Source organism: Ambystoma mexicanum, chromosome 4p, assembly GCF_040938575.1.
Source record: "Ambystoma mexicanum isolate Mex_15411 chromosome 4p, UKY_AmexF1_1, whole genome shotgun sequence".
In the NCBI taxonomy this organism is placed as follows: Eukaryota; Metazoa; Chordata; class Amphibia; order Caudata; family Ambystomatidae; genus Ambystoma; species Ambystoma mexicanum.
The window spans coordinates 1,088,581,035-1,088,603,989 of record NC_090927.1 but is presented as its reverse complement, the minus strand read 5'-3'; the positions used below and the strand labels follow the sequence as shown (position 1 = coordinate 1,088,603,989).

The 22,955-nt window shown below is 45.1% G+C and overlaps 1 protein-coding gene across 2 annotated transcripts in view; it reads right to left on the bottom strand.

Moving 5' to 3' along the window:
• SLC18B1 (solute carrier family 18 member B1) overlaps nt 1-22,955 on the bottom strand; it is a 759,286-nt gene that overhangs the window by 420,147 nt on the left and 316,184 nt on the right. For both annotated transcript variants that reach the window (XM_069606672.1, XM_069606673.1), the window contains exon 7: nt 5,443-5,579. In XM_069606672.1, coding sequence (XP_069462773.1) covers nt 5,443-5,579 — 137 coding nt within the window. The remainder of the gene's footprint in view (nt 1-5,442; nt 5,580-22,955) is intronic.

The following is a 22,955-nucleotide window of genomic DNA, read 5'->3' as shown; positions in this document are numbered from 1 at the left end:
TATTTTGGAGACCACGGTCATACCAAAGGAGGGCAGGCACCCCCAGAGATGTGGCTCTTACTGCCCCATCTCCCTCCACAATATCGACGCAAAAATGTATACAAGGATTTTGGCAGTGAGATTGGAGACAAACATGCCCCAATTGATCCACTCTGACCAAGTGGGCTTTATAAAGGGGCGCCAGGCCACAGCCACATGTAGGAAACACTTGCATCTGATCCATGAGGCGCGAAGTATGGTGGGAGACCCCGTTGTCCTCTCGATAGATGTGGAAAAAGCTTTTGATAGGGTGGAGTCGGGCTTTCTCAAGGAGGTATTGGGCAAGGTGGGACTGGGCCCCAGGTTAATACTGGGTATCATGGCAGTCTTTGGGTCCCCCCAGGCTTGCGTCGCAGTTAATGGAGGTTTTTCCTCCGCTGGTTCGCTCCGAGCAGGGGTACGAGACAGGGGTGCCCTCTCTCACCAGTCTTATTTGTGCTCTCTCTAGAACCACTAGCGCAGAGAATCCGGGAGGACCCAGGTGTAGAGGGATTCACGGTGAGGGGGAGTGGAATATAAGATAGCGTTATATGCTGATGCCATGCTCTTACATATGAAGAACCCCCTAACCTACATACCAAGGGTAATTGGGTTGATTGAACAATATGGAGACCTCTCCGGATTTAAGATTAATAGGTCATAAATCGATTCTCTTCCCACTGAATAGGGAGGGGGACAGAGAAGTACATAGCTTTTCCCCCTTTGGACTCTCAGTGAAGCAGGCCACATTGAGATACTTGGGGATTAACCTCACGAGAGATCTGGGAGACCTATTTCAGGCCAACTTCCCCCACATTACTAACCGGGTTTCAGAAAGACCTAGAGAAATTGGGACAACTGACTATTTTGTGGCTCAGACGCCTCAATGCCCTGAAGATGGTGTGCTTACCGAGGTTCCTCTATGCGTTTCAAATGCTTCCTATTCAAGTCCCTGAAGCATTTTTTCAGGACATAAAGGTGGCTATGGTAAAATTAATGTGGCAGGGGGTAAAAGTGAGAATTTCCTGGGAGGTTCTTGCTCTCCCCAAGGACAGGGGAGGGTTGGGGCTGCCAAATATGAAATTGTACTACAAAGCCTCACAACTGCGGGTCCTTATCCCACACCTTTGAATGCAGAGGGAGTACCAATGGGTAGGTTTGGACAATCTTCACCTGTCCCCCGCCTCAGTCGGGGAGTGGCTGTGGGTGCCTAGGGACAGGCTCCCCCGCAGAATCCGCGACCACCCTATTCTGGGCACAATATGGGATCTGTGGAGACAGGGTACTGAAATGCAGGAGGTGACGATCTGGCCCTCCCCATTGAGGCACCTGTGGGCACCAGAAATACGTGACGCAATCCCGAACCCAGAGAGATTCCAGGCGTGGTTCGAAGCAGGTCTTGAGCGGGTGGGTCAGTTGTGGAGGGGTGGTTCTTTTATCACTATAACAGAGTTGGAGGGGTAGCTGGGCTTGGGTACCCTGTCGGCTTTCTCTTATCTTCAGTTGAAAGGAGTGCTCAAAAGTGGAAAATCGAAAGATAGGATACAGAGGGACCTCACTGCTTTCGAAAAGATCTTAGCTAAAGGAACGGAAATTAAGGGACTGATTTTGGTCATGTATAGAGAACTGGTTATTGCGGGGAAGGGGTCCACTGAAAAGCTGAGACGGAGATGGGAGAATGACTTGGAGAGGGAAATAGACCCAGCATTGTGGCTGAGACTGCAGAGGGGCCTCTCAGATCTCAGACCTCGATCCAATACAAGCTACACGCCATCAAGCTCCTCCACAGGAATTTGTATTTTGTTTATTTGTATAGTGCGCCTGGCCCGAGGCATCTGGGCGCATATCCTAAGTTACAGGGATAGGTAATTTACAAACATAGAATAATTACAGAGACAGGTAATTTACACACATAGAATAGATAAAAGTAGAGTAAGGTACAGGTGGCAATATGATCCCGTTGGGCTCTCAAAAATGTTTCAGACTGTGGGTGCCGAGTGCTTGTGCTTATGTGGGGAAAGGGCCAATTACTGCCACATGTGGTGGGGATGCCCACGAGTGAAGTGTTGGGTTGTATCAAGGAACTTGATGGGGTTCTGCGAGCCAAAGCGCCATTCTTGATCCTGTTTGGTATGGAGGAATATGAGTGAGAACTGGGCAAGGTCAGGGGACTGGCATCGCCCCTGCTGCTCACAACGTGGGCCTGCCTGGTGATGAAATGGAAATGTGCCCAGACTCCAGGTAAAAGGGACTGACTCAATGTGGCGCTGAATATATGCTCCATGCAGTGTGGCCCGTACTAACAGGGAATAACAGGGAAGAGCCACCCCTTGGGGGAACCCCTCACAAACTGGACTATGTTCATGAACTTGGGAAAAATGCAGGAGGCGGCCACGGACATGTATGGAACTCATTACTTTATTTCCACTATGTAGACAACCGTTGGGTTTAGTGGTTAGGTTTTTTGTTTTAGAGAACACACAGTTATTAGGGGGGAGGGAATAGAGGGGGGTTTCTTGTCATATTTACAAAGATTTGTTGTTTCTATTCTGTTAAAAATTAATACCCGGACTGCAGGCCTGATTCAAAAATGTAAGATGGAGTGGTGGGAAAGATGTAAAAGGAAGGGGAAGAATTTTTGAGAAAGCTGGACAAAGGTGGATGTCTGCTTTATTTGGATTGAGGCATAGAAAATGAGACATCCACAATTTTATGGAAGCTAGACAAGCAGCAAGATGGATAAGGTTGGTGAAAGAAGAGAAAGAAACTAAAATCAGTGTCATGAGCATAAATATGAACTTGAAACCCATAGTCGGATGCACCAAGGAAGATAAAGAAGAGGTATATATGTATAGAGTGGCCCAAAGACAGAACCCTGAGAGATAAAGTAATGGAAAGAAAGGGAACGAGAAGAAGTGCCTTTCCAAGAAACAGTGAAAAACTGATTAGACAAATAAGAGTTAAACCAACTAACGACAGTGTCAGAAACCCCCAAAAAGAAAGTCTTAAGCAGAGTGGGGTGGTCAACTGTCAAAGGCAGAACTAAAATCTAGCAGAATCAGAATAGAAGATAATTTGAGGTGACAGGCATGCAGAATAGAGTTATAGACAGATAGAAGAACAGTTTTGGAAGATAAAATAGAATGAAAACCAGATTGTTGAGGAGGAAGTAGATTATGAGTGCTAAAATGCACAGATAGTTGCGAGTGGACAAGCCTCTCTAAAGTGTGGATAAGTAGGGAAGCAGAGAATTAGGATGAAAGTTACCAACGACAGAAGAGTCTAGAGTCGGTGCATTTAACAAGGGAATAACTGTAGCAATTTTGAACATGGAGGGAAAGATGCCAGAGAACAATGAAAGATTGAACAGTTCAAGGGTTTTTATTGTTATGATGGGAACAGGCTGCAAGGGCTGTCCCTCTGTCTCTCTCTCGTCTGGGGATGGAGAGCCCCCCCCTAACCCAGGTGTCCCTGCTTCGCAGATCGGTAACCCCTAATATCTATGTTTTAATCCATCCCGTAGATCTTGGTAAAGGCAACTGTCTTATCTATGTAACTCCCTCATGTACTTCCAAGATGCTACCTACTCTACTTCCCAGATTAATTCTAGAGGGGTTCAGAGTGTGTCTTGCAGACACTTAGGCCCCATCGTATTGTCCATCCTGCTCCTCGGTCTTCCTGTCGCTATGCCTTTGTGTCACACTCTCTTTTTCCTCGCTCCAACTCCAACCACCTTCTCTCCTCCCTCTCCTTGATATTTCCTCATCTGTCCTCCGGTGTACATCTCTCTACAAATTACCTCTGCCCTCCAATCTTGCTTATTCATACTCTCTCTCTCCTATCACTCTCCCCTCTCCACACCACTATTATTCCCCCCTTCAGACCAATACTACTACACCCCCACCTTCTAAGTCAACCTCCTTTCACCTCCTCGGTCACCCCTCACCCATTCCCTACTCTTATTACCCTTCCCACTTAAACAGCACAATCACAATACAGTACCACTTTCTCACACCAACCGATACCTCACCATTTCTAGAATTCACCTCCATACCGTCCTTCTGGTCTCTTGGTCCACCACTTCCAGCTTCTCTAGTCTCAGACTAATAAACCACACCTTTCTGTTTCCAATCCCTGGTTTTAGCCCCCCCCCACCCCCACTTTCTCCCCTGGGTCTTACCCTACTAGTCCCCTGGGAAAATCTGTCCCTACCATCCCTGCCTAGGAGGGTTCACGGATGGGTAAATACATAAAAAGGGGACTAAGCATTTGTCAATGGCAGTCCCGGGCTGAAGAGTGTCCAAGTTCATGTCATGAAGCTGCTTCACAGCTAATCTACAGGTAAGCTGTCTGCTCTGAACAATGTCTATGTTTGTGTCATGGCACCTGCGTCCCACATGGAGCTGCCCTGCAGCTAATCTGCAGATAAGTGAGTCTGCATCTGCTTGCAGCAAGTATCGATCCATGCTGTTGCTTGTTAAATTTGTAGAGCTGCTTTGCATAGTGATTCATGTTCTGATGCTGGTGGAAAGAAGCTGACAGGAGGGATTTTGTCTGGAGACTCTGGTGCGCCGCCTTGTCCCGGGTGATTCACCAGGAATGTTGGGACATGTGGTTTTCTGCAAATATAAGAAAAGAGGCTGGCCAACATTTTGTATATTTTCAGAGGTATGGGGTGATCAAGAGTGGTACTATTAGCAATCAAACAGGCACATAAGGAAGTGGCAGGTATTGGGGCCCTCCCAACTGCAACCACCCGCCACTGGGAAACAAGGTCTGTTTTCCACCCAGGGAGGCCTCCCACTCAGGCTGAGAAGGGTCCCCATCCCCTCTTGACAATGTCAGGTTACTGTTGCTGTCACAACTTTCATGAACGGTTTCTCCCACTTTTTAATATGGCTAATGCCAATCAGTCCATTTTCCTTCTCTGCAGAACCCCGTTTCTTCCTGTTTGCCCAAATAATTTCCATTCCTCTCTATCCTTGAACCTAACCCCTGCCAGCTATATTTCATCTATCTCATTTCCCCTCTTTCTCAAACTCGAAGCCTATACCCAACTCTCTCTCTCTCTCTCTCCATCCTTCCCTTTGAAATTAAATATTTTTCTTTACTTTCTCATTACAACAGTCCCCAACGTGTACTGTTGTCATAAAGCCTTTTTAAAATTCATGAATATTTATTGTTATGTGTTTAAAATTGTAATAAGAAACAAAAAAGTAATCATGAGAGGACTTAAGCTAAAGGAAAATGTGTTGCACACGTTTCAGAATTTGACACTCATCCATGTACATGACCCTCCTTTCTAACTTATAGTATTTAGAAACATTGTGTTAGTATCTTGCAAGTTTGTGTATTACATTCATGTGTGAACTTAAGATTTACGTTTCAGGACACAAACGTACACTTCTAAGAAATGCATCTCACCGTTTCTGTGACAAAAAGTGACAATGTGGGATCCAGGAAGCTCATGCAGCAGCTCATTGAAATTAAAATAAGGCACATGAATGCAACCTTTGGTAGTGTGCACAACCTCCAGAACGAGTCTTTGCCTGGAACAGAATCTGAACCATGAAAGGAGAAAATAAGGAAATAAATTACTACCAGGGACAAAAAAAACAAATACTGTTAGTATCTAAAAGCCGGCACTCATATTCTATGGCTGTTCATAAATGAAAAGCTCCTTGCCTCTAATAAATGATACAGCTTAATGGGTATTTGAACAAATTTACAGAATTTGTAAAATATCCCCCGTTTAGGTTCTAAGTGAAGCTTAGAGGATTTGACATAAAACTGCCTTCATTGGACAAATCAAAATAATTGTTACCATGATATCAGAAGGTGTATCAGTGACTCACACACCACTGCTACTGGATTTTAGTTTCAGTTTTGGAAATAAAAACAGGATAACATACCACTTTATCCTAAAAAGCAGAGGTAGTAGGCTGCATGCATATCCTCACAAGATAACGAAGCTGAAAAATGATTGCTAGATTGACTAACATTTTTCTACTTCTGCCTAGTTTTTTTTATTTTTTTTAAACATTTTGTATTAATTATTCAAACAAACAATACAAACCAAACTTGCAGTGTATACAATAACAATTCAATTGCACCTCCTTCAATCGTGTTCACTGCTTCCCCTGTCCCACCCCACAGTACAAGCCTACATCTACTAATGTTCTATTCCTGCGTCCTGTGATAGGGTATTCTTTTCCGTGGGATCCGATGGGTCTTGTATTGACCCAAATAGTTCTGCTATCAGTAACTTCCAGGCCATCAGGGTCTCAGTTTCCTCCTTCCCCCCAGCGCTGTTAGTTTCTTGCCATACCATAGTTTGCGCCTCCGCCAATTTCTGCAGATCTTTCCACCATACCTCCAATCGTGGCTTGTGGCATGTCTTCCACCCCATAGCGATTCTCCTCTTCGCAAGCGCATATGCCAGATCCTTCAGTTTGCTCACATGCCTAAATTTCCGCGGCCTAGGGAACCCCCCCTAACAGGCAGGCCCACACAGTGTCCACCACGATCTTAATACCCTTTCCCGCAAGTTTGCATGCGATCTCATCCCAGAAGCACTCAATAACCGGGCAGGACCAGAACATATGCACCATGCCCGCGTTCTCCATCACATTTAGGGCTTGCTTGCTGTCCCGCATTTTTGAACTTGGCTATCCTCTGGGGTGTCAGATACGCCCTATGTACTTCTGCATAGTTTCTACTTCTTCATAGTTTAAAAAACAAAATGGTACAAGATAATCGAAGCATTGGGGACATAAGCAATAGTATTCTATCCCAAGACTTGCATGCTGGCAGGCTCATCAAGCATTCTGTAACATGGAGTGTTGGGAGCATGCAGAGTTCTTCCTGTTTTTTGTCCGCCACACATGTCAGACTGTCCAGATGGAGTGTAGAGGAAGAGTCGAAAGCCCCTACCAGGCGCTCCTCCCCATGTTGCCTATATGTTGGGAACCAGAAGGATGCCTGTACCGCAAAGAATTCGTGAAACAGGGTATCCATTCAGAAAACCCTATATGCATTCACGAAGATATGATGGTCTTCTGGACAGAGTCCCGGAAGAAGTGTGAAAATGGGTGGAGAAAAAGTACTGGTGACGTCATGTGGAGCAGAACTGATGCACCCAGAAAAGACAAATGACAAAAGAACATAGATATTCTATATGATCTGAAGAGGAGGTGTCAAAGATGAGCAACATTTTGGGCTTGAAATGAAGATGCTCATGCAAAGAAACGCTTAAGAAAATGCAAAGTCATTTTACAATTGTACAGATGCAGTAACGCAAGTAGACAAAGTGATCCTGAGACTGGCTAAATTGTGAATAGATAGCGGTGATGCACCAATGTATATACATAGGAATGTATAGAACCTGGATGTTCCACGCTGCACTTTAGCAAAGCTTGAACCCCGTGATGGAGAGGGTTTTCAGTGTGGCACAGTTGGAAAATAGCTAATGGCGAAGGAGAATTCAAGAAAGGCTGGCTGGCCCAGGACCAAGAGTCGAGGCCCCCGGGAGCCCGGTTGGCTGTCAAATAGCAACATGAAAGTGAGAAAGAAACAAACTTCTGTTTGAGGTGGAATGAAAAAACACAGACAGCGTCAAGAGTTCATCATTTAATAGTATTATATGCAGCAAAGAGCTCCAAAACGTGTTCTCTAGTCACATGGTCAGATGAAAATAGACTTTGGGTTGGGCTACACCGAAACCAGAAGATAAAACAATGCCACACTCCCTTTTATTCTCAGACACAGAGCTTCTGCAAGGCCAAGTTCAAAGCCTTAATTGAACGCAGACCGCAAGAGTGATGATAGATGTCAGACTAATTGAGGGAGAAGCTATGGTCAAGACCAGCCCACAGGCACCTGGGGTAGCAGCCTGCATGCTGCTAACGTGTGGAATATTCCAGAAGGGTACAAGCGTGCCAACCAATTATAGAGGGCCATCTAACAGAGAGCCCTATAGTTTGTGTAACCAATGGATCGTCGTGTATTTTATGACTATGGAGATGACTTGCACTACAGGAAGGCTTAGTTGTCCACCTGATGTTCGCTGTAAGCCTATCACATCCCCAAGTAGGTTTTTGTAGTTTGCCACGTAGTGTGTGATGTCACTGATGACGAATTAAGTTGTGTTTTTATGAAATGCCCCGAGAGCTTGAGCGAACGTCCGTTGATACTCCGTTTTAGATAATTGCAAATAAAACAGTACTAAGTTTTGCCAACTTCCCGAGTCAGTTTGATTATTGATGTAGGAGTAAGTTTTGCATCCCCATCCATCACCAAGTATAGCTGGCTTGTCTTAAAGGACCGAGGTCTACGGGTTCACGGGGTAGCAGAGGTAAGATGGTTAATTCAAAGAACTCAATTTTCAAAGAATATTCAAAGAACTCACCACACCTGCCTCCAGCCCAGACGAAATCATCAAGGATGAAGCATGGTGCACAGGCATTCAGTCTGCCCTCCTCAATAAAGTCACACTACAAAACAAAATAGCCTCCCAACGCAAAGCTCTCAATACCCCCACCTGCTCACCCACACCCCCCACTAACAACTCTCTCTCACAAACACCCCTTTTCACCTTCAGAGAAGTCTCAGACGGAAGTCAAGGACCTCCTCAAAAAAATCAAACCTTCCACCTGCAAAGGGGAGATCTGCCCACCCTCCTTAATCAAAGAGTGCTCAGAATCCCTCACCCCCATCATCACGGCTTTCATCAATGCTTCATTCACATCTGGCACCGTACCACAATGCCTAAAAGAAGCTTGGGTTCACCCGCTCCTGAAAAAACCCTCTCTCGATCCTTCCTCCCCTAATAACTATTGCCCCATCACCACCGTCCCCTTTCTCCTCAAAATCCTAGACAAAGCTGCACACAACCAAATCCAACACTAGCTGGAAACCAATACCATCCTAGGCAAAAGAATCGGGCTTCCGCAAAGGCCATGGGACTGAAACTGCCCTTCTAGATCTAAAGAATCAAATTACCAAGATAACGGACACAGGCAAACCTGCTCTTCTCCTACTGCTCGACCTCTTTGCAGCATTTGACCTGGTCGACCACAGCATTCTCACAGCTCATCTCTTCAATGCTGTACACTTCTCTCACAGGGCAACCACTTGGATCACATCCTTCCTTGAAGGTTGGGCCATGAAAGTGTACTCAGATCAGGCCAGCGCCCCCCCCCCACCACTATAAATTGTGGAGTCCCGCAAGGGTCTTGCACTGCTCCGACCCTTTACAACCTATTCACCAAACCCCTCCTTGATTTATTGGACTCCCTCAACATAGCCTACACAAACTACGCCGATGACACACAAGTTCTCCTCCCCCTCTCTGGAGACTACGACCGAGACTTAGAAGCCCTCCTCAAAATATACTCCACTATCCAAACCTGGATGGCCATCAATGGTCTCTGCTTAAACGGAGACAAAACCGAAATCATCATCCTAGCCCCCAGCGAAACACTAACTAAACTCAGCCCCGACTACTCTCACATGAGTATCGACAGTATTAGCATACCTGTCTCCTCAGCCTTCAAGACCTTAGGAGTCTACCTAGACGCTACACTCTCCATGCCCAGACAAACCAGCGCAATCGCCTCAGCATCTGCTCTGACCACTAAACTCATTTATGCCATAAAACCTTACCTTACCACGCCCAACTGCCTCTCCATATCCAGAGCTACTATAGGAGCCAGATTGGACTACTACAACGCCCTCCTGGCAGGCACATCAACTAAAAACCTAAGGAGGGTTCCAAATAGTGCAAAATAATGCCCTACGCGCTGCACTACACATCCCCAAAACTGACCACATTTCACAAGCCAGAAGACTTGCCCATTGGCTCCCAGTCAAGGAAAGAATCAGCTTTAAAATTCTCACTCTCACACACAAGTGCATCAATCACACAGCACCCCCCTACCTATCTGAAACTATAACAAAGAGCTCCTCCATCCGTCCCAGAAGAAGCCATCACGCCAACCAACTCCGAATACCCACTGTTAGAAGAGCCAAAGCCGGCGGCATTGGCTTCCCACACATAGCACCTAAGCTCTGGAATGCCCTCCCCAACTCACTCAGAGCAGAACCCTCGCTGTACTCCTTTCGCAAATCACTCAAAACCACTCTATTCAACTAACATCCTCCCTCCTTCACCTACACCAGCTCCCATACGTCCGATACGAAATGTTCCTGTAATGAAAATTGCTTTGTAACCATCTTCCTTCCATTGTAACCAGATTTTGTCTTGATGTAACAGCGCCACGATGCCCCTGGGCTGACGTGCGCTATAAATAAATGTGTATATATAGATAAATAAATAAATATCTGTTGACCCAGTAGGCATTTAAGGGTCTCGGAATATCGGATGTCCTCTGACATTTAGCTGGACCACCGCAAGGCTTCCTGTGGATATTTATTTTATTTTTTATTTTTTTATTTTAATTTATTTGGCGCCGGTAGCTCGAAAAGCATCGGGCACCTTCACATAAACACAGTACAACAAACGTGGCTTAAAAGATGTACAAAGGGCAAGGTAAACCTCACAGAGTGAGGGGGTCTAGCTGGCGAGGAGGTTGAAATCAATTAAACACATAGGTCTGTTTTTTACGGAAAGTTAAATATTTTGATTCCAGTCATACGTTTATAGGCAGTTTATTCCAGATACCGACAGCAACTGTCGGGAATACTTTCCCTAAGCCATTTGTGCACTTATGAGGTGCTGTGGCCACCAAACCTAAGGTGACTGATCTTGGCGCTCGGCTAGGAGCATAAGATTGGATCTTAGCCTTAATGCACGCTGGCACCTTCCTGTAGATACATTTATGAACCAACGTGAGGGCCTTGAACTGTATTCTGTGCTCTACTCTTAACCAGTGTAGTTCCTGCCTGGCTTTGCTGATATGTTCGGTTTTGGATTTGTGTTTAATTATCCTGGCTGCATTATTTTGGATATGTTGGTATCGAACAAAGCATTGTTTATTCGCTCCCAGTAAGAGTGCGTTGCCATAGTCTAGATGTGATAAGATGGTAGCTCTAGCTATCGTGGCACAGTTATCTTCACTCGATCTTATAGCTTTCAACAATCTGAGGTAATAGGAACAGTTTGATAATGTAGAGGGCTTGCGCTTCTGCACTCAGACGCTTCCAGAATCATGCAGAGGGTTTTAACCTTGCTCAAAACCTGGATGTGAGTATCTTTAATCAAGAAGGACTCATAATTCAAGGAGAGTTTGGCCCTACCTTGCTAAGAAGCAAAAATCATCAACTCGGTTTTCTTGCTATTCAAGCATAACCAGTTGTGGTCCATCCAGGATTCGAGAGTATTAAATATGGATGTTACGGTTTCACTGTCTTTCTTTTAATCCCCGCTTAATTCAACCACGAGCTGAGTGTTGTCAGCATAGTTGGTGAAAAAGCTGTGAAAGTGGTCGAGGACTATGCACAAAAACCTAAGGTAAATGTTAAAAAGAAGCGTAGAAATGCTAGCACCTTGCTGGACTCCACAGTCAATGTCTTTATTAAAGGAAAATGTATCACCCCAATGCACTCTTGATGTCCTTTTGTATAGGAAAGATGTTATCCAACCAATTGCCTCCTCGGAGCAGTTGGCAGTTTTCTCTAAAGCTTTTTTAAGAAGGTCGTGGTCAAGGAGATCGAAGGCCGTGCTCGAATCAAGAAGGATGAGGAGACCCGTGTTACCCTTGTCGAAAATACTCAGTATTTTAGTCTGGAGATCGAGCATAGCGGTCTCATACTGTGGGCAGCACGGAAGCCTGATTGTTGATGATGTAACAGTTCAAAGGCTTCGACATGTGCCTGTAGTTGCACTTTGTCCATAACCTTTAATATGAAATTACAATTAGTTATTGGGATCTCTTTAATCCAGGTTGGGCTTTTTAACTAAAGGTGTGATGGTTATCTTTTTTATGCGGCTAGGAACAACTTGGTCGCGGAAGGATGCATTTATTATTTTAGTCAGGATGGTCGCAAAGATGTCGATATGCTCCAGAATTATTTTAGGAAGGAGGATGGTCTCAGCAGAAGAAGTGGGTTTCATTGCAGATAACACTTTCACCATGTCCTCTATGGATATCTCACTGAAACTAAAAGATGCTCCGCTATTATCATTGAGCTTGATAGGTGGATTTTGGCTCTCCTTAGTAGCTAGGGTGTTCCTAATTGGCTCCCTGGCATTCGATATTTTATTGGCAAAAGCCAACTGGGCGTTATCGCACTCTGCTTGCCATGGCTTATAAGGTGGAACTATTGAGCTAGGCTTCTCAACAGATTTCAGTATGTCGAATAGTTTGCTGGACTCATTAGCTGCAGTCGAGATCTGCTCATTAAAATAATTTATCTGAGCTGCACTGATACTGTTTCCTGTAGATTTTCTCGCTTTCTTTCCAATAATCCTTATTGGATGCCGATGGGTTTTTTTCTCCACTTGTTTTCTCTTTTTCTTTTTTCTTTCTTCATCCCCATGAGTTCAGCATTAAACCAATGGTGATGTTTCGTGATGGGTCCAATTAACTTAGGCAGTAGTGGAGCCTTCTGGTTGACTAGTTGCTTGATATGGTGAGTCAGACGTGCTATTAGGATGTCGCATGAATCCTCTGCCTTATATTCATTCTCAATTCGGTTCAAACATTGTACTAGGTGACATCTTTCAATCGTTTGCAATTATGGCAAGGTAGGTTCTTAGGACCATTGGCATCCTTTTCCTTCGGGTAAGGGAGGGTGGCTGTAAAAGTTATTTTACAATGGTCTGACCAAATACATGGTGTAGTTTTGATGTCTTCGGTTGCCAGATTTTGAGTAAGCACCCAATCCAATTGGTTGCCATTGATCATAGTGGGTTCATCATTTATAACATGATAGTCAATGTTATTTATTCAAAGAGTTTTCAAGACCAATGGCCTCTTTATCCTTGGGATCGCCCCGCCACCGTTTGAGATCCCCCAGCATCAGTGTCGCTGTATTGGACCCCTTCAAGTGATTAAGTTGGTGAGTAAGTTCTTCTTTAAAGTCAGATGACAGGGAAGGAGGTCTATAAACCACGATCAGGTTAAGGCAACTATTGTCAGAGGGCATGTACTTCATGTGGAGTATCTCACATCCAGAGCATGTGATTTTTGCCGGGAACACATGTATAGATTCTTTTATTATTGCAACCCCCCCCCCCCGCCTTGGCCCGTTTCTTTGTTGGTGTAGTGAATGGAGTACCGCTCTGGCACCGCAACGGCACATGTAGGTCCTATGGGATCTTCCAAAATATCCAACTTTTTTTCGCCCAGAATGTCATGTATACAAATGGCATTTATTTTTGTGAACGTCTGTTCACTAAACCAATCTTTAAATCTGTCTTGGAGTCGCTTTCTTTTTTTGGCCATTTCTGATTAGTATGTGGGAGGTTAGGAGGTCTACTCTTAGGGGCGGGTTCCATAGTATTAGGGAGACTGCCTCTCTCAACCGCCTTGAGCGCAGTTTGTTTAATAAGGTCCCGACGCTGTACATCCCATAAATCTGACACTAACTTTTCAAGATATCAAGAACCCCATTCTTACCATTTAGCCAGGGACGATGGAAGCCTTGGAGGTAGAGCTTCGTGCCCTGGCACTGTGGACGGCAGGGACCGGCACAAGACCGGCTAGGCTTATGAAGCGCCGGCGCTGAAGAGCCTGATGTTTCGCTAAGTAGCTGCCGTGTATTTCTGGGACTTGTAGTCCTCCGTATGCTGTGTCAGCAGCAGGGGACAGCTGCAGTAGTAATCTCGCCCTATTTCAGTGTACTGAGATCACTAACTCAGTTGAAGCTGGAGAGAACTGAGTGCCGTACAGTCTGATTAGAGTAGCAACATTAGATTCTACAAATGCAACGCAAATTCAATCTTGGTGGAAATAATTCCCTCTGCAGTTAACAAAACACTAACACGCACTAAGAGACCACACGCTGCTTTATATAGTCACAGCGCATGTCGGCGTGGCGTTGGAGCACGGTGATGAGAAAAGTTCACGATTACAGTTTTTCAAACACACTGCTAAAGAGATTAAAGTTCTATTTCACTTTGCATTCAAAACAGCCGGTACTACTTGCAGTCACAGTGTTAGCGTCAATGCTACACTGGCGAACCTAAGGTGTTGCCAGGGAGAAACACACACAACAATGAACACGGATAGCGGTCGTAAACATGTTCTTGCAAGACACAACGAGATAGGTGGGACAGATCCTTCTTTCACGGAATTCCCCTCCTGAATTCTACAGGCAGTTGAGCGGACCGAAGGCTAAGGTGGCCGGTTGAGGGGGGACGATCCCGAGGGTCAGGAGTAGGAAAAAAGAATGGTGACTAGATTGAGAAAGGTGGCAAAAAAAGATGTATGCGAATTAAGTGGGGAAAGTGATAATGGGAAGAAAGTAACGGAGGGTTGGTGGGGTATTTAGTTAATGATGAAGCGTGTCAAGTAGAGGGATATAAAGTTCGAGGAGCGTCATATATTAAGCCCATAAATCCTACATCCAGGGACGTCTAGAAGAAGTTATTTCAAAATCCAAGTGGATGTACCAAGGCTACGAGCGAACAAGGTTTGCTAAGGGAAATAACTTACACACCGATCGGAGTAATTTTAGGGGTAAGAATAAGCAGCAAGGAGCATTGAGAAGAGATTTATGTTGGGGACGGCCAGTTTGTCTGTATGTTGTATGTATTAAGGAAATTATGAAATGACAAAGAGCGACAAGTAATAGATTGTGGTAAAAGGCTAAGAGTAGATTATTCATTTAGTTGACTAATGGTGTTGATTGAATAGGAAGATTAAAGTAAAGTGAGACAAGAAGTTTGGAGCGGTGACGATTGGTGCACACTCATTGTTTTTCTGAAAAGCATTTTCTGTGTAAGATAACGGTAAGTATCGACAGTCGATTGGTACCTGTCATAATGGAGGATGTTACTCCGCTCATGCACTTGTGAAAACAGCTGCCAAAACATGCACCCAAGCTTAAGCAATATAGTGCACAATGGGATAAGGGCACTGCAGATAAAATGTTCATGCCATGGCCACAAGGGGGATCACTGTCAAAAGCAGTTTTGCAACACATCACCACCTACTTGCACGCTGCGTACACGGGAAAGAAATTGGAAAAAAGGTTATCTAGCCTAGAGCTTTGGAAAATGTATCAGGAGGAACGGGAAGACCCGCCTTCTGAATACTCAATACTTAACCAGTGTAAAGAGGGTGGTGTTGAGGTTCCTGCTCCCCCCACTGCGCCTGAAAAATGGCGAAAGTGCGAAAGATGAAGGATTGTATGCATTAAGACAGCTTAAGGCAGCGACAGGATACAGTAATCCAATATATGAGCCACCTACGTATAGCAGTGACGAGAGTCCAGAGAGAACTCTAGAAAGAGATGTGATCTCTAAAGTCCCACGGGACAAAGAGAAAAGTCAACGACCAAGTGTGACCCTACATAAAGAACGAGAAATTAAGAGATGGAAAGGAGAAAAAGAAAGCTGATGAGATAGCGTTCATACAGAACGAATGGATGAGTGGTCGGATATTGCTTAAACTTAACTTGATGGGAAGAGCATCAAGGAAGTATGGCAAAGGGAAGATCAAGACAAGCAAGATAAAAAAGACAGGGAACGAGAAATGATTGTAAGAAGATAAGTATAAAAGAAAGTAGACAAAGACGGGAACAAATGTATCAGGAAGAACAGTTAAGGAAGTAAGAGCAGAAGAGCAAAGAAAATATGGCAATAGGCAGAGAGCAATCAAAGAACGAGAGAGAAGAAGAGGAAGAACAGAAATGAAGAGAAAAGAATGCAAAGACGCAGAGATGAAGAGGTGTGTAGGGCAAATGAGAGAAGAGAAGCGAAAAGACAGGAAGAAGAAAGGGTTAGGAGGAAGCAAAGGAACGATGAAAATTTGATGTGAAAAAGGAACAGAAAAGACAGAGGGTACGCTACATTGATCACATTGAGAGAAAGCTAATGGAACCGAGTCCAGTAGTATTATGGGAAGACATAGGGGAGTCCCTCCCATCGCAAGAAACAATGCCAGGACCCGCTAGAGAAAATCTAGAGGAGAAATTTGAGATAGGAAGCATCAGAGACAGAATTGATAAGGCTTACCAGGAGATGAGGACTAAAAGTGAATCAAGAAATCAAGGGAAAGACGATCAATCTGAAATTGCCCAGTCACGAGGCAAGGAGGGAGGCCTGTTTAGCCTCGTCTAAACAGAGACGAGAAGGATGACAGTTTTACTAGTTGGGGACAAGATATGACAGATGAAGACAGGGAAACCTTCCGTGGGGAGAAGGGTGCTGTTGTGTGCGGTCCCAAGGGGTATGTTCAGACTGATGAAGTGAGGTGGTCAGATTTAGACCTGCCTAAAGAAAGGACGCCAGAGCCTATGGCAAGGCAACCTCTTAGTGAGAGTGGGGGCTAACCACCCTATGTGAGCAGGCTGAGGTCATTACCAGGAAGAAGGCGATCAGGAACCATTGTCCCTACTATGAATAGGCAGACGATGGGAGACTATTGCAATTTTGGGATTTCACAATTTCCCTGGTTAGAAAAAGGAGGGGCCAGACCATAGTATATCCCATGGCCCCAGATGGATAAGGATAATCTAAGGTGTAAGCTCCAGAGTTTGAATTCGGGTGCTGGGAAATGGATCTATGAAATGGAAAAAATGAGTGGAGGAAACACATTAGCTATAGGGGACATTAAGGGTCTTCTAGCAGCTATCCTTCGGGAGAGGGCTAAAGACATTTGGACAAGAGCAGGATACTCAAGTGTCACAGTACAGAACACAGCACATGATGGGGCGCCGTTTAATAATTGCAGAGCGGCAGTCTGGAAAGCACTTGGAGTACAATATCCTGATAAGTCAGATATGGATGCAATCATGGCATGTAAGATGCAGGAAGGCAAAGATCTACTTGCTTATATTCAGAATTTTCAGTAACAGTGGTCTTTGGAAACGCGAGAGCCTTGGGGGAAATTGATACCTGTATTCTATCATTTTGTGTCATGGATTGCCAGATCAGGTGCAGAGACAGCTTAAGAAACTGATGGGTATGGAAGCAAAGCCATGGCCAGAAATACAGCTGACCATTGAGCACCATTGTCGATTGCTGCAAGAGAAAAATCGAAAGAGGGAAGATGCTGGGAAGCTTGAGGAAGCCAAACTAGTACAGAAAAAGCTGTCGATATATGCTAAGGGGTAATGTTGACTAGTGGAGAGGGGGTAGCGTCACAGCAGGCAGCAGGTATGTCGCAGGTGAATAACCAACAGCAGTTGGATCAAGGAGGGAACAGATTTATGCCGAGAGGTAGGGGGAGGCTTACGCGGAAGAGGAGGCTTTCAGAATAATCAGGGAAACTTTCAGAATAATCAAGGCGGTTTTCAGAATGTGCAGAATGATAATCAAGGCATGCAGGGAGGGCAAATTAGAAGACCCCCTCCTCTGCATTGGACATGTGGAATTACAGGAGACATTGCGGGATCATGTGGTGGCTAAGGGTTATGTGCAGAATAGGCAATTCTCAAGAAGGGGGACAGCTTATCCTCCAGCATATAGCCCACAAAGCAGGGACAGGTTTGCCCAAGATCAAACAGTGTATCAAGCACAAGCACTACCAACACAACAGGCGTTTGCAACTACAGCAAGCACCATTGAATCCACTGCAAGGGCAGTCGCAGCACGCACCCATGCAGATACAGCAGAGCGCCAACACAGGACAGCTATTGACCAATAGAGTATGGGGTGTCACTATCGAGGGTTGGAATCCTTTTACAGGCACAGGAATAAGTATGTACCCACAATAGGACAGCTCACAGGGTGACTTGATGTGTTCAGTACTATCGGGAACGCCAAATCCTCAAGAGGAACCAAGGGTTGACGTTACCATAGGAGGCAAATCCTTTTCTTTTTTAGTACACTGGGGCAACTCGCTCATGTATACGAGAGGGAAAATGTTTGTTATCAGGAAATGCCATTAATGCTCAAGGGTTCTCTGGAGCTACAAGTAGAGTTCCTTTTACTGGGAAATTGCCAGTCTCTATAGGAGAGTGTGATATGTCTGTCCCGTTGTTGTATTCAAGGCAGGCACCAGTTAATATACTGGGCTGAGATTTAATGACAAAGCTAAATATGACAATTTCCTTCACTGATGAAGGCATAGTGTGTTCAACGCCAGGAATACATTATTTAAATGTGGGTGAATTTATCATGCCATTTACTGGGCAAATAGCTCTGCGAGGAACGCCGTTAGAGCCCGAAGAGTTTTACTAAGGGGTATGCATTTCGTTAACATGGTTACCCGGTTTAGTGGGTAAGATTATGAGAATACCTGATGAATTTTTGTTCAGGCCACAGATACCTATAGACGAAGAGGGAGGGACAGGTTTTTCCCTTGGAATTACAGGCAGCCATAGTGCGAGGGGAGTTGGCCATGCTCAAAGGATTTGATGATGAGAGCAGGCCATGGGGAACAGTGATTGTTATTGGGGAATGATCTAGATTGACTGACGTCACTGACGAGTATATGTTTAAAGACGACCCGTCAGATGACAAATTAGTGTTCGAAATGAGCATTACGTATTGGATCAGGACAGAAAGACGAGAGATTCCACAAAAGATGATGAGTGTTGCAGCGTCCCACATGGTTTGATGAAGAAATGGAGAAAGTACTAATTTCCTTATGGACTAGGGGACCTTATGACGCAGGCCTGTTAAAAGGGGTGGATGAAGTTCAAATTAAGTTGAAACCAGGAGCAATTTTACCTCGAGCAAGGCAGTATCCCATGCCTCGAGAGGCAGACAAGGGTATTTTCAAGACTATATCGGCTATGATGGAACATGGTATCTTAGTGACGTCAGAGTCACCATGAACTACCGCGGTGCATCCGATCAAGAAATCAAAGGGTGGGTTCATGGCATTTAATTAAGGATATGAGTCTGATAAACCAGATTGTAGAGGCAGAGTTTTCTCTTGTTCCGAATCCTGCAACGGTTGTGTGCAGCATTCCCCTGGAAGCGCAATATTTTACGGTGATTGACTTGAAAAATGCGTTTTTCTCAAACCCTGTTGCACAAAGATTCCCAAGATCTTACGTCATTTATGTTCCGTCAGACTAAGCTGAAAAGTACACGTTTGCCCAAGGGGTACTGCGAGTCTCCATCGATTTTCAATAGGGTCCTGCAGATGGACCTAAGCAATATTGATTTGCCAAGCATTGTGCTGCAATACGTAGATGATATTTTGGTCTGTGGCACAACAGAAGAAGAGTGTAGACGAGACTCAATTCAGCTAATGATTATTTTAGCAGACAAAGGATATAAGGTAGATAAAGAGAAATTGTAGTATTGTCAGGAAGAGGTGTTGTACATAGGACAGTTAATCTTGCATGAAGGAAAGAAAGTTACACCTGAAAAAGCTGAGGCGATCTTGAAAACGTCAAAACTGCACACGATAAAGCAAATGCAACAGTTTTTAGGACTATGCAATTATGTTAGAGCATGGGTATTTGATTATAGTTCATACACAAGACCTTTGTAGCAGGCCCTGAAAAAGGCAGAGGTGAATAAGGAAAAAACTGAATGGACTGAGTAAATGGAGGAAGGGTTTGATGAACTAAAAAAGGCAATTTGCACACCTCCAGTTTTAGGAATTCCCAATTATTCTGAGGAGTTCTTTTAATTCTCGCACACAAATGGGACAGTCATGACAACAGTTCTTACACAGAGAACTACATTGGGGTACAACCACTTAGCATATTAAAGTGGGATTCTGGACCCACTTATGAGGGGTCAATTCCCTTGCCAACAATCATTGGCAGCAGCCGCGTTCGCTATCGAGAGATCAGCAACCATAGTGATGGGGTGTTCCATGACATTATTTGTTGAGCATGTTCGGTTTGCTGTTTTGGAGAAACCTAAGGGTACACTGACGTCTCAACAAGCTTTCGATTATGAGGTGGTTATATCGATGATATCCTGAGAGTGAAGGCAAATTGTCACGCTCACCTGATTCCCACGGAGGCGCAGGTCAGGCTTCGAGTGCTGATGCTTCTTCAATGGTGAAGCGCAGGACTCTGAAGATGGACAGGAAGGGCTCCTCTACTCTGGCTTTTCTGGCTCGCAGGAATATTCCCCTGTGTGTGAAAAGGGAGTATTACCTACTGACGGAATAATGCTCAAGCCTCCCACTCCCTTCCAACCCTCCACGATACCCTTCCACGATTCCCCGTGAAGTCTCACCTTAGGGTCTGGAAGGACGAGTTCTCCATCCTCCTTCTGATGCAGGGGCGTGTTGAAACCCAGTTACTTCACTGGATTGAGGTTTGATGTGAGTTCAAAATAAGCTTGACTATTCAGGTGAGGCGCTGTAAGAGTTCTGTTGCAAGTTCAAAAGTTCAAGCTTGATAATAATGTTCATTGTCTTATTGCAGCAAGCGCTAATGCTTATGTCTTTTTCCCCTTAGGGGCCGGGGTTCGGAATGCCGGAGATATGGCGCCGACCCGAAGTGAAACGTGCAGTTCCAGTAAATGACAGGTAAGTTCTGGATGAGCGTTCAGGTAATGTCTTTGCATTCGCACAGTCAAAGTCTTTGTCTTTTTTCCCCATAGGGCCGGGGTCCGGAATGCCAGGAAGCGGCAGGACCCGAAATGAAATGGGAATGACCCAACAGGTAAGTCTTAGAAGGAAACTGAGCCTTTCCTATTCCCTTCCTTCTCTCACCTTGTTTTCTTGTCTTTTTCTCTCTAGGCTCTGAGAAGTGGGTGCGGATCCGGATGATCGCTGCTGAAGATGGAGGCGCCCAGGAAAGGTGAGTGAAATGCAGCGCTTCAGCGATCGAAGCGAAATGCTTTTAAAATGATGTCTTCCCTTTCAGGCTCGTCGGTGTGATGTCTCTGTGATGCAGCTTTAGCTGGTAAGGTCTTCTTTCTCTCCAATTCTCTTATCTCCCTTTGCAGGCGACCCAGGATGCTGACAGGCGTGGCTGAAGTCCAGATGCAGGAGCTGACACGGTGAGCGTCCAGCTGCGAGGAGCAGAACAACGCGAAGCGTGAGTTGCTGATCGGGCGTGGTTTAAATAGCTTTGGAAGAAGTTCCAGGTATGTACCCTTCCACCGATCAGGTAGTATCCTTCCCCAACTACACCCAGGTGGAAAGTAGTCCCACAGGTAAAGTAGTTCCATTCAGGCCTCAAGAGGGCCTGGATGTAGCAGCATGGTCTGCATCAGGTAAGTGCACATTAAAACACTTGAACACATGTCTAGCTTTATGAGCCTGGTGCCTAAGGCGCCAGGACAGGGGTCTAACATGAGCCTGGTGCCTAAGGTGCCAGGACTGTGTCCAAAGGGCCCCAGCTTGGGCCCGCTGGCACTTCCCTGGGGGGAATGATGCCTGCCTCTGGGGTAGCTGGGTCGGACCGGGCTCCTTGGAGGTAGGCATCATGACAGTACCCCCCCTCAAGGCCCCTCCCAAGGTTGTTCCCTCCGGGGGTTTTGGCTTGTTCGGAAATCTCCGGTGGAACCTTTGTATTAATCGAGGTGCGTGAACATGGCTACTAGGCTCCCACGATCTCTCCCGAGGTTCATATCCCTTCCAGTCAACAAGATAGAAGAGTTTTGACTTTTACACCTTGGAGTCTAAAATGTCTTTAACTTCGAATTCTAATTCACCTTCAATTTGAACTGGGTCTGGAGGCTTGGACAGTCGGGTCCCTGGTTGTACTGGCTTCAAAAGTGATGCATGAAAAACTGGATGAATACGCATGTTAGACGGTAAATCCAGTTTAAAGGCCACAGGATTGATTATAGCCTTGATGGGATAAGGTCCTATGAATCTGGGATTGAAGGTTCGCGGGCCCTTGAGGGGTAAATGTTTCGTTGCTAGCCATACCTGTTTCCTACTTGGTAAGGAGGAGTTTTACTTCGGTGCAAATCAGCGTTTTCTTTATACTTTTTCTTGGCTTGCTGTAAATGAGTTGCAGCTTCTTTGAAGGCTCGGGTTATTGTGGAATGCAGATGATTTACTGCAGGCATTTCCAGGGTCAGAGGTGGATCTAGGTCAGAGGTCCGAGGATGGTGACCATACAAAGTATAAAAAGGAGTTTGGCCGGTTCCAGAATGCACTGAATTGTTCTATGCATATTCTGCGATCCAAAGGATGTCTTTCCAATTTAACTCGGATTGGTGTAACATGCACCGAAGATATTGCTCGAGAGTCTGATTGGTTCTCTCGGTTTGTCCGTCGGTCTAGGGGTGGTGGCTGGTGGATAACCGCACATCTATTTGTGCTAGTTGGCAACACTTCTTCCAAAAATGGGAGATAAATTGACTTCCACAATCCGAGACTAATATGGAAGGGAAACCATGTATGCAAACTATATTCTCCAGAAATTCCTTGGCCAAGGTGGAAGTTGAAGGCAAGCCTTTTAAAGGGATAAAGTGGGCCATTTTGGAGAATAGATCCACAATTACAAGGATAGTGTTGTAACCAGCACAAGGAGGCAGGTCAGGTATAAAGTCCATTGACAAGGTGTGCCATGGTGCCGGTGGAATATCCAAGGGTTGAAGTAGGCCGGCTGGCCTTTTCTTTTGACCCTTGTTTTGGGTGCAGATTCCGCAAGACAATACAAAAGACTATGTCTTTTCTCCAAGAAGGCCACCAGAAGTGGCGTTTGATTTTTTCCTCCGTTTTAGCGATACCAGGGTGTCCTTCCATTAATGATTCATGATGATGGGCAATAACAAGTTCTTGCAATTCTTTGCTTGGCAGAAACAACCGCTCCTGGAAGTAGGGTAAATCATCCTTAACAGTGTAATGAGGACCCTTTTGACTCCATTCCAGTAAGGCTGAAGAGTCTAGAAGTTGTTTTACTTGCGTTTGGATGTCCTCAATTGTTTGCAA